This window comes from Penicillium angulare, assembly GCF_028827245.1.
Source record: "Penicillium angulare strain IBT 27051 chromosome Unknown utg000001l_segment0_segment0, whole genome shotgun sequence".
Classification (NCBI taxonomy): domain Eukaryota; kingdom Fungi; phylum Ascomycota; class Eurotiomycetes; order Eurotiales; family Aspergillaceae; genus Penicillium; species Penicillium angulare.
The window spans coordinates 927,751-943,563 of record NW_026623160.1 but is presented as its reverse complement, the minus strand read 5'-3'; the positions used below and the strand labels follow the sequence as shown (position 1 = coordinate 943,563).

General features: G+C 47.2%; 6 protein-coding genes across 6 annotated transcripts; 4 read left to right on the top strand and 2 right to left on the bottom strand.

The window, feature by feature from the left end:
• Positions 1–545: 545 nt before the first annotated feature.
• N7478_000350 (uncharacterized protein) lies at positions 546–2,566 on the top strand (the record flags this gene model as incomplete). The annotated part of the gene is made up of 5 exons (XM_056916566.1): positions 546–669; positions 806–1,244; positions 1,327–1,687; positions 1,751–1,985; positions 2,058–2,566. The coding sequence occupies 5 exons, from the start codon at positions 546–548 to the stop codon at positions 2,564–2,566; spliced, it is 1,668 nt and encodes a 555-aa protein (XP_056784446.1).
• Positions 2,567–3,553: 987 nt separating this feature from the next.
• ppmA (type 2C protein phosphatase PTC7) lies at positions 3,554–4,915 on the bottom strand (the record flags this gene model as incomplete). Its single annotated transcript, XM_056916565.1, has 1 exon — positions 3,554–4,915. One exon carries the CDS (start codon positions 4,913–4,915, stop codon positions 3,554–3,556), a length of 1,362 nt encoding a protein of 453 aa, XP_056784445.1.
• Positions 4,916–5,654: 739 nt separating this feature from the next.
• On the top strand, positions 5,655–7,448 carry N7478_000348 (putative pre-mRNA splicing factor; the record flags this gene model as incomplete). The annotated part of the gene is made up of 3 exons (XM_056916564.1): positions 5,655–5,696; positions 5,854–5,887; positions 5,944–7,448. The coding sequence occupies 3 exons, from the start codon at positions 5,655–5,657 to the stop codon at positions 7,446–7,448; spliced, it is 1,581 nt and encodes a 526-aa protein (XP_056784444.1).
• A 472-nt stretch (positions 7,449–7,920) lies between these two features.
• N7478_000347 (J-type chaperone JAC1) lies at positions 7,921–8,634 on the top strand (the record flags this gene model as incomplete). Its single annotated transcript, XM_056916563.1, has 1 exon — positions 7,921–8,634. The coding sequence occupies one exon, from the start codon at positions 7,921–7,923 to the stop codon at positions 8,632–8,634; it is 714 nt and encodes a 237-aa protein (XP_056784443.1).
• Positions 8,635–8,864: 230 nt separating this feature from the next.
• N7478_000346 (sulfotransferase family protein) lies at positions 8,865–9,939 on the bottom strand (the record flags this gene model as incomplete). Its single annotated transcript, XM_056916562.1, has 4 exons — positions 8,865–9,165; positions 9,227–9,528; positions 9,582–9,777; positions 9,860–9,939. The coding sequence occupies 4 exons, from the start codon at positions 9,937–9,939 to the stop codon at positions 8,865–8,867; spliced, it is 879 nt and encodes a 292-aa protein (XP_056784442.1).
• A 2,388-nt stretch (positions 9,940–12,327) lies between these two features.
• Positions 12,328–13,965, top strand: N7478_000345 (uncharacterized protein; the record flags this gene model as incomplete). Its single annotated transcript, XM_056916561.1, has 1 exon — positions 12,328–13,965. The coding sequence occupies one exon, from the start codon at positions 12,328–12,330 to the stop codon at positions 13,963–13,965; it is 1,638 nt and encodes a 545-aa protein (XP_056784441.1).
• Positions 13,966–15,813: the final 1,848 nt, after the last annotated feature.

The window sequence follows — 15,813 nt, the reverse complement described above, 5'->3', positions numbered from 1 at the left end:
CCATATTCTTTTCCAAATGAGCCATATTCGTTGCTGATGAACTCCCCAGCGCCGTGAATATTCCCCAATTGGGATACAATGATATCCTCCAAAAAGTTGCCAGCAATTGAGAAGAACTTGATTGCAACTTAAATATTATCAAGCGAATAGCAGATTGATGCAACGTCAATCAGTCATCGTCTTGCATTGTGCTCCTCCTCCTTCTCTACTGGCAAAGCTCCCCATCAGCTTGAAAACGACTGGCTATCCCTGAAAATTGGTCTTGATTACATCTCGTCCCTGGTGAGACATCCCTAGACATCTAGGTTATCAAGAGATGAAGTTGGGGAGTTGTGGCGTCATTGGTGATTTTCTTCCCGTTCTTAGACCCAACCCAAACTTGAACCAACGCGTCGCTCTCTTCCCGCGCTCCCTGCGCGACTCTTCCTTCTCCACATCTTCCTCTCCCACATCTTCCCCTTCCAAGCCATTCCCCCTCTCCCAAGACGTTCCCCCCTTTCCCCAACTTTGGATTCATTTTCAACAACCTGATACTGCCCGCCATTATGGCCGAAGAGAACCCCATCACAGCGCCTGAGGCTGCTGAACAGCCTGAACAAACGATCGCTGAGAGCAAGCCCGCCGACAACCAGTCGGAGAACACCGCTGCCCCAGAAAACACCTCTACCGGTAAGTTTGGTTTGGATATACCCCTCTCGATCTATCGTGCAGCTTCTACTGGAGGCTGTTAATGATGGGGAGGTGCATTCTGCTCTTTCTAGGCTTGTGCGACCAAGGTCCGCTGATCCACTTGTTCTTTCCTTAGAGAATGCCGATGCGACCGACGACAAGAAGGAGCCTGAACCTGAGAAAGACAAGGCTGATGCGACTGGCGAATCGGCCTCCGCTGATGCCGAGACCGCAGCTCCGGAATCCAACGGAGCCCCTGCGTCAGCGAAGAAGTCATCCAAGGACCGCCGTCGCTCCAGTGCTGTCGGCGAAAAGAAGCTGAATCGCAAGAAGTCGCAGTCTCGCATCACCAACCTGGATGTGAAGCCTGGCGAGTATTACCTGGCGCGTCTTCGCAGCTATGCGCCATGGCCCTCCATCATCTGTGACGACGAGATCCTACCCAATTCGCTTCTTGAAAGCCGTCCCGTTACAGCGATTCAAGAAGATGGAACATACCGCGCCGAGTATGCCGACGATGGCAAGAGAGCTCATGAGCGGACGTATCCTGTGATGTTCTTCGAGACCAATGAATTGTAAGTCATTGCAGCTCAGCCCGCCTTACATTGTTATTACGTTGGATTTCTCTCGGCGGGGGATACTGATTTTGCTAAATAGTGCCTGGATCCCGAACACCAACCTGACTCCGCTTGACCCGGCTGCGTGCAAGGACGTATCCGAGAAGAACAAGGCCAAGTCGCTCATCTCAGCTTACAAGATTGCTGCGGAGGGCCATGATCTACAATATTTCAAGTCCCTTCTGTCAGACCACGAAGCTGCCCTAGAGCAGGAGAGGGAAGAAGCCGAGCGCGAAGAGGAGGAGAAAGAGAAGGCAAAGGCCGAAAAGGCGGCTAAGAAGAACAAGCGCAAGAGCAAAGGACCTGAGACTGATGTGGAAATGGAGGACGAAGAGGACACCAAGAAGTCTAAAGCTACCAAGAAGAGAAAGAAGGACGAGACAGATGCTGAGACAGAGAAGGTAATCCCCCGGAAACGCATCTCTAATATAAGCAGTCTTTGGTTAACTAATAGCTCTTTCTAGCCTGCTAAAACCCCAAAGACTCCAAAGACTGCGACGAAGCTTAAATTGACGACCCCGAAGGCTCCTGCTGAAGAGAAGAAAAAGACACCTGCCTCCAAGGCCAAGAAGGCTGCGCCAAAGAAGGGCAAGGCTGTCGCCGCCGCTAGCGATGAGGAGGCTGCTGCTGCTACAGAGACAAAGCAGCCAGAGAAGCAAGTCGATCCCGAGGAGCTCAAAAAGAAGAAAGAAAAAGAAAGTATGTGTTCTATGGCATTCCGTTATCACGGTCCACAGAAATGTTTTCGATACTAACTTGTTTGTCCTCCAGTTCTGTTCTTACGCCACAAGCTGCAGAAGGGGTTCATTTCCCGCGACCAGCCACCGAAGGAGGATGAGATGGCCACCATGGCCACTTACTTCGACAAGTTGGAGAAGCACGCCGATCTGGAAGTCGCCATAATTCGCTCAACCAAGATCAACAAGGTTCTAAAGATGATTGTCAAGCTCAATTCGATCCCTCGCGATGAAGAGTTCAACTTCCGTTCCCGTTCAATGGGTATCCTGTCAAGCTGGAAGAACGTGCTGGATGGAGATGCTCCAGCTGCCTCAACTGACAAAGAGGACAAGCCCGCCGCTAACGGTGCTCTGAAGGATGGGGACTCTCCCGAGGAACCTAAGATTGAGACCGAAGAGGAGAAAGAATCTGAGAACAAGCCAACCGATGATACCCCTATGCCTGATGCTGATTCTGAGAAACCAGAAGCGCCTGATACTGAAGAGGCTCCCAAGGAGGAAAATGAGGATGAGAAGGCTACTGAAGAGAAGTCCGAGGAATAAATGTGCCTCAAGGCTAGTAGTTTGTTCCATGTTCCATGTTCTTCTACTTTGTTTTTCTTTGTCGTGTTTTTATTACTATTTCCTCCCTGGACAGGTTTGGGTGCCCTGATTCTCTAACCCATTGTTTTCCCCTCTTTGTCTGCTGTGTTCTTTTGCCCTTGATAATCCAACCATTGTTCACTTATGTAGTATTCAGGAATCAGGGGCTGGACTCGTTCAGCGACCGTGTTTGTGCTTTTATTACGATCTCAACCAGAGGACCAAAACTGTGCTTCAGTTTGACTTTTTCCTGACTGTTTTCCCGTTCTTATGATCTTTCTTTCGTCTGTTTTATATGATATGGAAACCTTGAAAGTAATCCGGTCACCCGTGGGCCACGGGGATCTTGGCTCCTGGATTGTCAAGGTTCAAATTACCTTGGAATATCTCTTCCTAGGTATATGCAGTGCAGAATAAGAGGTGTTGCAGTCAGCTTCATCAACAGTAGCCTAATTTCATGTAGATTCGACAAGAGAATTGTGTTCAAGTAAGTCCTTTTTGAGTACATGTCTTTAATCCTGCTAGGACGTTGCCCAGGTCAACTAGTCGTAGACTAATATACTAGATACAGGTAGCCCCGAGTGGGTAACAATATGAGCCAGCAGCTGAGCTCACCTCGATTCTCTATATGGATGTCTCATCGTTTCAGTTTTACTGTCAGGGACCGCTCGATGTGTATATTTGTTGCCAAAGTTTGAAGCCGAAGATCCGTCTCGCAACGGCATCAGCATAAGTCTATTGATTACTATAAAATATCAAGTCCAGGCCCAGAAACACAAAACTCATATGTAAATGGCACGTACTGCCACCCAAAAGAAAAAACCACAGCGCCCCAGAATGCACAGTAATGAAAGTATATAAAAAAAAGCCTCTCCTGCGTCCTACCTAGAACGATTATGAACCACCATTGACATCTCTATACATTAAGAATAGGCCATTGAAAGTTATCTAAGAACCATCGCCATTTGCGGCAATACTCTCGTCGATAGCGATAACGACAATGGTGCAAATATCATCGACTTTTCCTCCGCGGTAATAGTCACCGGGATAGTAACGCTGGGCCTCTTTGGCAAAAGGGCCATCGCGGCGCATATCGACACTAGCAATCTTAGCCTCACCAGAGATGGATGCTGCAACAAGAGACTGAAGCGTCAGTTCAGATTCCATTCGAACGAGTTCCTTCCTCTCCTTCGCGTCCATGCCTGAGGGGGGAGGGAACGCGGAGGCGAGTCCGCCTGGGACTGTGAGCTCGCGAAGGCTATCTGAGACGCCAACACCGTGGTCTGGTGTAGCATTCCAGGCGCCTGTCACGAGCATTCGGCTAGACACAATCTTGAGTAGATCCTGGTTGTTGAGGTTGTCGAACACGCCATCGGTAGCAAGCATGAGTACATCACCATGCTGCATCTGTAAATTGGTAACGGCCGCATCACGGGGGAAATCTTCAAGGTACCCGCCTCCGAACACGGAAGCCTGTTGGCGCATACGGGGAGGAATAACGCTGAGTTGGTAAGGGGTGTTGAAGCCATGTGTCTGAGGGGTAGAGTAGTGATGCACTGCAGCGAGACGAAGCAAAACGGAACCCGAATCACCCAAATTCGCCAGCTCGACACGACCATCCGGAAGCGCAATTCCAACAGAAGCAGTGCTACCTCCGGCTTTGACGCTTGGATCAGATTTGACGCGGTCATATCCAGACTGCAGGAGCTGCTTCGGACGCAGCTTCTCAGAAGACTCGTCCCATGCCAGCGCTGTATCAGCCATGTGGCCACATATCCCGTGTGAGAAGTCCGCTGGGTCAACTCGAGATTCAGTCCAGCCCCCGACACCATCAGCGACAGCGAATGCGACCGCCTCCGCACCTTCCGTGTATTGTTCGGCTTGCCGATGAGAGCCCACGCGGCTCACAAAGAAAGCATCTTCGCCACTATCTGGACGGGATCGTCGTCGAACAGCCGGGCTCTTATCGCTGGATACGCCTATAGCGTCTGACACGCTCGGATCGAAATTATATGCATTTTTGAGGGGGTGAAATCGACGGCCTTTACCGGTTGAGGACACGGCAACCCGATAGGAGATGCGCGAAGGTGGGGAGTTTGAGGAAAGACGGGGAGTCGAGTGGAAGGCTTTGCGAGATTCACGGTTCAAAGTGTACTGCGAGGCGACTTTCCATGAAGGGCGACCCGAGTATAAAGAAGTAAAAAGAGGCGTAGTGGATCGGACGGAAATGGGGCTAAGCCCGGCACGAACAAGAGTTTGTAGGCTGCAGGTGGGACTGCAGGCTCTACAGGACAGACTTGGCGAGACCATTGCCGGGAGACCTTGAACTTCCCGCAGGAATCGAGCTCACGGGAGCATTTGAAGGGGGGAAGAGCTTGAAAGAGAAGAACGGGCGTGAATAAAAAGGAGAAGTAAATGAGATCAATGAGAATGAACCACGATTAAAAATCATGGCCGGATAAGAAACCGAGTGATCTTATCATATTGACCGCCTAGGTCATTGCTCTACATTCGGGACAACTTGTATACATGGGCTGTTACTGTACAACGGGATTTTATATGTATTTTATATGTATTTTGATAGATATTATGAGTAAATGAAATATGTAACAAGACATTTGGTACTGATGTCTAAATCACATTTAGATAATGGGTTTTCTACACTGTTTTTGAGCACAACTACTAGTAGAGCTGTGGTTGCAAGTATAGATGCTCAGGTGGATATAAAGTATTGGACAGCTGCCAATAGTCCGAGTAAAATTAAATGGTTCCAACTGATATTAAAATAAATTCAAGAAATAGACCACAAACTGTTCATCAACTTCCTCTCATATTATCAATCCTTGACGCATCGTATACTCCATATTTGTGCATAGTGCTTTGGCGGAGAAGAAGCACGGATAAATCTCTATCGCGGGCTTATCAGTTCTGCCATCGGCAACTTCTTCCCTCCCAACTTCTTGCTCCCCTTCAGCGGCCATCACATCCTTGTGCGCCTCCTCTCTCTACGGCCCTATTCCCCAGAAGCGTCGTCTTCTGAACCACAAATATGATGCACCCCTCTCGACAAGCTTACGTTGAGGAGGCGGAGGTGAGCAATCTACTCCCCAATGGACATTCCTGAAACTGTTCAAGCTCCTACAATCGCTCCCCCGCGAGCTCTATGATCTTGAATCATTATGGCGCGTTCTTATACATTATATAAATTTCTACTGGATAGCTAGCTGACCTGCACTGCTGTATTACAGGACACAGATATGGGAATCGATCTGGCCAATATTCGTTAGTTTACCTCCCCAGTTATGTCTCTCTTACTTCTACTGACTGCGCAATGACAGCCACCGACCAAGACTATGAGATCCCGGCTTCTGCAGCGGGGATTCCCGCAGAACGAGCCTCCGCCATATATTCCCAATTCGAGCGCAAACGTAGAGCAGCTGCCATGGCAGTGCCGACGGACGATACCAGGGTACGCGCACGGTTAAGAGAACTCGGTGAACCCATTACATTATTCGCAGAAGGACCAGGGGACCGTCGAGATCGATTGCGCGAGCTTTTAACGGATCTATCAGAACGACAAACTGGCGAGGGAGATGTTGAGATGGAAGAAGTCGAGGAAGAGGAGGTAGAACAACAAGAGGAATTTTACACCGAAGGAACAAATGATTTACTGGAAGCGCGCAAAGACATAGCTCGATTTTCTTTACCGAGAGCCAAGTCCCGCGTGGCGCGACTCAAGGACGAATCAACAATTCCACTCCGAACACATGTGAAGCATCGCAAAGCAATCAAAGAAAAGCTTCAAGGGTTCGACCTTTATGGTTCTCAAATTGCGGGAGATCGCCCCGTTAGTGTTTGTCGATTCGCACCAGATGGACAGACTATTGCAGCTGGAAACTGGAGCGGAGGTATCAAGCTGCTGTCAGTTCCCAATCTGGAGGAGAAGGCAAGTTTTAAGGGACATACAGACAGAATTGGTGGACTTTCATGGTTTCCGGGTGCTACGCTTGGTCACTCCAACGTCTCACCCTCATCGGTCAATCTCATGTCCGGTGGAGGCGAAGGAAACATTAATCTATGGGCGCTTGATCAAGACAAGCCGTTGGCAACGCTGTCCGGTCACTCCGGCCGTGTTTGCCGAACAGAATTTCACCCCTCAGGGAAATATGCGGCATCCGCATCTTTCGATACTACTTGGCGCTTATGGGATGTGGAAACAACGACAGAGCTACTTCTGCAAGAAGGCCATTCTCGCGAGGTATATGCGGTAGCATTCAACAACGATGGATCTCTTGTTGCTAGCGGCGGTCTGGACAGTATTGGTCGTATCTGGGATTTGCGAACAGGGCGAGCAGTTATGGTTCTTGAAGGACATATCCGCGAGATCTATGGGATGGATTGGGGTGTGGACGGCTATCGGGTGCTTTCAGGTTCTGGAGATGGATGGGTCAAATGCTGGGACCTGCGACAAGTGCGCAGCACCGGTGGAATTGGTGCACACAAGAGTTTAGTATCTGACTTGCGATGGTACAAGGGTTCAGATGCAGCCTCTTATCTGCCCTCTGCAGATGTTTCAAACGGCCAAATGGATGTTGATGGCGACTCGCCAGCGACAAGTGATACCGTGACAAATGTGCCAGTTGAACCGAAGAAGGCTGGCACCTTTTTTGTGTCCAGTGGGTTTGACAGGAACGTGAATGTCTTCAGTGCCGATGACTGGTCTCTACTCAAGACATTGAGTGGGCATTCTGGCAATGTTCTCAGTACAGATATCAGTGATGATGCCAGGTGGATTGCCAGCTGTGGCCATGACCGAACAGTAAAGCTCTGGGGCATTGAGTAAGTTCAAGTCGAATATTCATTGCTTGATAATCGACAGGCTTTTTTTTGTCACTGAATATTTCCCACACATTGACCTGTGAAACTAAAAAAACTTGCATTTAACATACCTGCCATGTACCCTAAAATTAGCCAGACTCTTATAATTCAATCAAAAGCTATCAAACCAACCATGAATCTATAGTATACGCGAGTATCCAAAGCCTGGAATCAATGTATAAAAGTCACGTGCACCAAATGCGGGGATGACGTAAGGCCTTCTTTTCCGCGGCCGCAATCTGTATCGCTCTTCTAAACTTTGACTCCTCACGACTAGATCCTGCGTCCTAGATTTCATTATGGCAGGAAGACCACAGAGCTTGGTCCGGCAAATACGCTGCCCAGCAACAACCCGGTCCTTTACATCATATTCCCGCCCCAGCTTGAGTTTGAGTCCCAAAAACCCTCGCAGTGCATGTGCGCCTTATCAATATCGCATGCGGCCCACTCAAACCTCAACATTCGCTCCAAAAACCCCAGAGCTTTCTATAAACTCCATATTTAACCGTCGCCGTGCATCCACAAACACCTCATCAGAACCCTCCGACTCTGCCGAAACAAGCGTCACAGGAGCGCCCGATATCACAAATTATTACACAATCTTCACCCGGACAATCCCCACCGGGCCCCCACCAGCTTCAAGCTTCGATATTTCAGCCAGCGATCTTCGTCGCGAATTTCTTCAATTGCAAGGTCTAGTGCACCCAGACAAATACCCCGCCGGTGAAATAAAGCAACACGCCGAGGCGCTATCAGCCCGCATCAACGAGGCTTACCGCACTCTTCTAGACCCGCTCCAGCGGGCACAATATCTCCTGCGAGAATGGCATGGAATTGATGTTACTGCCGAAGATGCATCAACTAAGCACGCACTTGATGCCGAGACCCTGATGGAGGTTATGGAGGTACAAGAAACAATTGAGGAAGTCGGCGCTTCGCCGGAAGCTGAAGAGGAAATTAATTCATTGAAGCAGGAGAACAAGGCGCGCATTCAGGCGTGTGTAAAGTCTTTGGGTGCCGCTATTGATCGCGGGGATATCGAGAAGGCAAGACAGGAGTGTGTGCGTTTGCGCTTTTGGTACAGTGTTGGCGAGGGCCTTCACGAGTGGCAGCCTGGCCATACGGAGATTCGTCTTGTTCACGGCCACTAATTCTCAGGAATTAACATGATCTCTTGTATAATGAGCTGCTAGACATAAATTCTGGATATATGTACCATAGAATTGAAATACTATCCTCCCCATTCTCACTATATTACATGTTTCCTACCACTAAACTGCGAACTGTAGTGGATAGAGAAGTCCATTTTTCTATTGGCAGATATAAAACCAAGATATTTGCTAGTAATACATAATTTCACGTCACCTCAGCCGGCTTTCGCCTACGAAAATATTTTCAAAGCTGCAATAATTGATGGCCCATACTCGTAGGAGCTCCAGCCCAAAGCACCTACAGTTGCGAGAGCTGTTATGCTGAATCTAATGACCGCGGACTTGACTTTTGGACCCAAGAATCCCTGGACTAGAGCTTGAAACTTCTCAGGCTCATTTCGTCCAGGGTATTTTTCCTTGGGAACGGGGACTTCCAAGAAGGGGCAAATTGCTTCCCAGTCAAGATTGTCTTTCTCGAGATCAATGAGGCACAGGCGATCAGCTGGAATGGTGGCCTTTGCCCTTTTAATGCTGTTTGATATTTCATATTAGTACAGAGAGTTTGGCTGAAAGGTGAAGCTCTAAAACTTACTAGTCCTCATAGTACTTGCATAGCATCTTTTCGTTATCCTCGTCACCAATTTTCGTGCCCCCAGCAACAGATTTGTAGACCACGACATTCAAATCAAGGAAGTGATAAAGGACAGGCTCGAAGTACTTCAGAATATTGAATGGAAAGCGGAATCCCATGTTGGCGACTTGACCCGCTGTATTATTGACGGATTTGGCCCACTTCTCAGGGCTTCTCTCGGTAAGAATGAATTTCACATTGGGATCGTCCGCATAGGCTTCAATGAAGTCCATTCCCATATAGCTGGGGATTTCAACCAGGCACTGACATGCGTGAGAACGGAGCACCAGTGACATGAAAATTGGAATGAACTCACATCATAGTTAGCCAACCACTTTTCACAGTCCTTTCGATCGAAGCGTCTAACCCCAGAGAGCTGATTACACTGAGCAATGATTGCTTCCTTAAACACCTTGATGTGAGTTAAACCATTGACAGCAACACACTCGTAAATGTGGTATGTATTGTACCCTAGGATCTTCATTGCCATGTAGAGTCCAAGGGTTCCCGATCTGCAGACAGGGACAATTGGACCAATATTAGTTCATGAATCTTTGAGAATCATCTTAGACTTAAGTAAATTGGATATCTTACCGACTGGGACTGGCAACTATCACTTTGACCTTCCGTTGTGCCCCGGAGGGCATGGGCATTTGATCTACTTCTCGAGACATGTTGTTTAAACTTCACGAAATCAACAATAGAATTAGATAACAGGATATATCATAGAAAAGCTCTAATTGAAGAGAAATTTAAGAAAAAGACTTTCTATTTATAGCACTTGGTCGGATTTTAAAATGACATAGGACCCGATGCCTACATACACTCAGCCCTTTAGCTCAGCCGCCATCTGTCCTTGCCTGAACGTTTAAACTTTATATTCTAAGCGTTAGCGACGAGACTCTCACTAAGGTAATCAATCCAAGATATTGCTGTTCATATCGAGACTTAGCTCTTATGTTATACCCTGCTCTATGGTTGAAAGGAGTCGGACCCCACATGGAAGTAAGCTCTAGCAGCAATTTCGGGTTAAATGAGCCAATTGAACAGCATCGGCCTGAATAGCGGCGGGTCCGTGTATACGAGATGTCTTAACTTTCTCAGCCGCACATGGGTCAGGGCTCATTTTCTGGGGATATTGAGCTGGTCATTGCGCTTTTGGGATAAAGGGGTCCAGTGTCATCGTTCATCTGGCTGGTGATATTGACAAGGATAATTTAGCCTAAGCCGACGGGAGATATTACACATTTCAGCCTTCCTGAATCGTGACCTTGGTACGTTGGTCAGATTATGTTTAGTCGTAGCCCTATTCTCATATATGGGAAACCTGCTTTTTGGAATTGCAGCGAAGTGGAAGATGTCTCTTGGTCCAACTTGAAGAAGAATTATATTTCTCCACAGATCGCTATCATTATAGAGACCGATGAAATCAAAAGGCTGCTTCTAGCAAGCTCTAGTATGTACTTTTCAAGTTCAAGTTATTGCTCCACTCTCTCTATTCAGCAGTCCCCGCCAAAGACTAACCTGTATACAAACATACAAACATACAACGGAGAAGCAATACTGAAGGACTGTCTTTTTAAATATTGGAATTGACATATAGTCGTATAGAGCCAGTCTACATAGTAGTCAATTTTGAATATTTAGAGTCTTATAATATCTCCATAGCGTTACCTGTTCGTCTACAATGCATGGCCAGAGAATGCTTCTTCTATGAAGGGGCGGGTTCAACCCAGCTGTCTACATCCCTTCAAATGTGTAGTATCCGTTTTCATCAATAATTTCTACGAAATGATAAATTCTTCTTAGTCATTTCTATCATGATGATAGTTCGATATAACTAACGGTGCAATTTAGCTCATCCTCCACCTTACCTTGTTGGTTTTTAAGTTGATTCGCCATTGTTTCTCCACTATGACGAATCCTATCTTATCTCAGGGTTTCAATAGCTTCCAGCATAGTTTTTATCACCACTCTCTATATTTGGCAATGAAAATCCGAAATAAATAAAACTGAAATAAAGAAAGCCAATGAAATATCACTCAAGGCTGAAACAGTATCTTGGGTGGAGTTGCGATCCATACAGGGAAATTGGTGGATTCCCGAACACCATGAACATCCACGCATCATAGGGACAGACCGCCTCAAAATTTGAATTTATCAAGCAAAGGAAAGCGAAAGAAAAAAGTGAAGCTACGGGCATACATGACGAATACCGACCTGTGGACAAATCAACTAGTGAGGCCCGCAGTTGGGTTTCTCTGAAGGCTGGGATTGGGCACGAACGGCGGATGCCCATCCATTCAAGTGCAGCGACCCCGAGAAAACCGAACGCTTTTGGACCACGATGGTTTGCCCTGAAACAAAAACTGCAGCCATGCTGCGGCATGCATCTAAGAAGAAGCGGACATGGGTGTTCACGGAGTTCTATGATGTTCTTTTGCATATGTTCGTAAAGGGTTCAATACACACAGAAGACTTGCAAGGTTGTAGAATATGTTTCGACCCCCAGGATGGCGCCTTTGAAGCTCCAATAGGTACCTAATCTATTCAAAGTAAGTAGTAGTTTGAGGGATTCAAGTCGGTCTGCTGGCATGCTGGCGTCGGTGATATTCCACCCCCACACACCCATCAGGACTGCACACGTAGCAGACTAAAAGGACTATCTGGGTCGCTTAAGGCGCGTGAGCAACCTTGGTGATTTAGCCCAAAGCTCCCTACAAACATTTAAAGCAGAATTAGTATCCCATAGCTGTAGAGTACAATATTTCCTCAGTAACATATAGCCATTTCAGCCTGTAGTACATACCTAACTGACCGCAACTTGGTGCATCAGCTCCTCATGGACTCCACTCCGGACTATACTAGGTGTGTATCGACAAAGGCCCCAGCTAAAACCCGCATTGTCTTGGAAAAAGAATTTGGCTAACTCACACAATTTCAATCATGATCACAGTATAATTCTTTCGCCTTCCTTTACCTTCCTCGTTGGCCCGAAACACACGAAGTTGACAATCCAGTCGGCTTTGGCCCAGCATGTCTCCAAACCATTGCATAATCTCATGAACAATGGATATACTCGAGAGTCAAAACATCGCATCGCAGTATTAGAGGAAGAGGACGTCGAAACATTTGTCGCTTTCTGTGAATATGCATACACAGGTGATTATAATGTGCCTCAACTACCAGCTCATAGAGAGGAAGAAAGGATAAGAGTTGCCATTGCCGAAACTGCAACAAGCCCTGCAAAGTCCTGGAGAGGACTTCATCGCTCTGACTCTATGTCCTCGGGTGTACCCCCTCCGGCGCCATCTCCACCTCCCGAGTCTGTCGCATCCGTTAGCCAGACTGTGAAACCACAGAATGAACCCGAGCCTGTAATCGAAGAGGAGCCAACGGCAGATGCAACGGCCGTAAAAGAGGAAGAAACTGTCTCTCAGGAAAAAGAGGAAACCCAAGTCGAGCATGAGTCACAAAATACGCCAGAAGAACCGGTCGCATCTCTCCAGACTGAAATAGAGCTGGAGGACGCTGCGCAGGAGCCTGGTATGAATGCAGGTCCAGTTAATGAAGCCGACGAACTGGAAGATCAGAGTCCTGCGGAGAAAAAGAAGACAAAAAAGCTTTCAAAGAAAAAGAAGAAGCATGCTTCCAAACCATCGACAGAGGAGGCAGTTGTGAATTTGACACCGCCATCGACACCGCCCCCCGAGGCCCCAATGGAAGTGAATGAAGCTCCTGGGGAAGCATCGACCCCCGAGCAAGCCTTTGAGGAGCCAGTTGGAAGTGGGGAGGCGAGTTGGTGGGAAGAGCCTACAGCAGCAGAGCCAGAGACGACCGAAACCCACGAGCCATATGAAGCCGAAGCTCAAACCGAAACCGGGCCTGAACCAGCGCCTGATTCCGAGCAGGTGAGAAAAGCTGAGATCTCCGTGGAGGAGTGGACAGAGCCAGCAGAAGATCAACCAGCGGAGGATACTCTTCAACAAGATCAATGGCACGAGAGTAATGGCGAAACGGAAACGGAAAAAGAACCGAAACAAGCCCCTCCGACACCATTCATTGATATGTCTTTCGCCAAACAATCCCAGTCCGACTCCTCGCCTCGCACCCCCGGCTTGAGTCTATGGGATGAATTTGCTGGACTCCAATACGAAGACGAAAAGCAAGACTCAAACCAAAACACCCCCAGTTCCTCAACCTCAGACCTTCCCTATCTCACCTTCCATGCCAAAGTGTACGTGTTTGCTACACGTTACCTCATCCCAGCACTGGCACAGCTTTGTCTAAGAAAGCTCCACCGGGATCTTCTGAGTCTTGCATTAGAGGATGCGGATACCATGAACTCAATGATGGATTCCCAAGTATTCGACAACATGACTGCACTTCAGATCCCGATGGTTCTGGATTTGTTGCGGTACGCCTACACAAAGACAACAAGATTAGAACCGATCTCACCTACCTCTGCCACACAGCTTCGGGAGAATGAGCTTCGACGATTGATCGCTCATTATGCCGCCTGCAAGGTGAAGGAGTTGGCGCGTTATCACTTGCCTGGAGACAGTGGAGCAGCCACTCCCGCCGTTCGACCGACAGCTGCCAAAGGACATCGGATTGAGGCTACACCCCCTAAAAGCCTTCGATCATTACTAGACATGACCCCAGAGCTGGCCTCTGATCTTGTCTACCGAATGATGTAAACGCAATTGAACGGAAACGTTGGGTTGGGGATGATAGAGTGGGGTTCCAGAGATTACCCACTATGCCGAGTATGACGGTCTTGGTATTGCGCAATTCTGACCATTCTATTTCCTTTGTTATGTGTTACTGTTTTGCATCATTCCGGTTTGTTACTTAAGGGGGCGCTTGAGTTGTTTCAATGACGCGGAGTATCTTGGCTGTTGTTTAGAGTTTGTCCATTATCTATGTGATTTATGATACATTTATGAACTTGGCATTGCTGCATGAATTGAAAGATAAGGAACTAATCCAGTGTTTGAATAATGGAATCTGATAATTCAATAGAATGAGGCTTTGTAATTGAAAATTGTAGACTGGGGGGCACTTGATTGATTGATTGTCTCGATCTCGATCCACTTTCCTCCGTATGGCATGGCGACTCTGGGCATTCTTGGCTGCCTAATGTAGTCGTCAATTCTGATTCTCAAAATTAAGCATGAACCTGGGCTCTGAATCCTCTGAGCCTGATTGCCGCGTCAGTATAGGTGCCGAGTTAGTTCTTGGCGTAACTTTGCGATCAATAGTGCTGGCTGGCGCGGGGGCTGTGTAGATAAGAGCCCTGGAGATGTTCAGGGGCATAAAATCTACAGGGTTAAGAAATGCCCAATTATGCCCACTCAATCCCCGCAAAGATCATGCTATATACAAATATTGATACACTGTACTAAACTTGATAACATTAATATACTCTATTCAATTATATGATGACTTATGAGGAGAGGCGGTGTTGTGTTTTCAATTTCAAAGTTTGGGTTAAACAACATCATGATTGAAGTATATATTATATCTCATAATAGTAACTGTAGATAGTAGTTCATTGCCTTATCGATTGATATAATCGAGCGATTTTTAAATCGAATTATATCCTCGAATTCCAAATTAATGCATCATTTTCGTTGCCATCGCCCCTTTCATTCACTTTTCTTCACTGCCACGGTGAAGCTTGGCAGCGGTCCGTCTAACGATGCACCGTCGATCATAACTGTCTTGGCTCTTGGCTATGACATTTTAAGTCGATAAGTCAGTTTTTGAGTGAATCCACATTATCGCCCGTCAGTTCCCATTGAGGTCGACACGACCGTAAGAGGTAATCCAAAAATAACCTTGCATCAACTCTGTAAGGATATGGAGTACTGCCAATTAGTGGCCACTCTCTAGGCACTGTTTCACAAAACCTGACATGTTACAGGCAACATATTCTCAAGAACAGGGAAATTCTTGGCTACAGCTGCAAAACGTTTTCCCGTCTAGGCGTCAAAGTTTCTTTAGACCTAGTCCGCTCTATCTATACTGCCAAGGCCTTTGTTGTTTAACCACCCTCCCGTTTCTGGCTACCTCGGGCATTGGCACGTCTCCATATGCCACAACAGGCATTCCAATTTACCCGCCAGTATAGTCTTTGCCGAGACTGATGATCCAAGCCGATCTACTATTGATATCTTGGCGACTACGCTCATTCGCTCGGAAGACCACGTTCATGCTTGGAGCCTTGTTCGATTTCCAGGAGGCGAACTCCCTTCTATACTCTGCAGGCTGTGCATGGTTCTTGGTGTTTTCGTGGCTGTAGAATACTAGCAAATTCTTGGTGAACAGCCTTTGTGCTTTTGGGTGTGTAGATCTCATTTGGTTTTAGACTTTAAATTGGAAGCTCGCCGCCCTTCTCGAAATCAATATCAACTTCAAGACTCCATTCACAGCATCAATCATTTTCAGCATTGCGATTTATTTCTCGTCTTTCATATAGACTTATACTTCATACACTCATTCTTTACTCTAAAAAGCACTCTACCACGATCTATTTCTGCTTT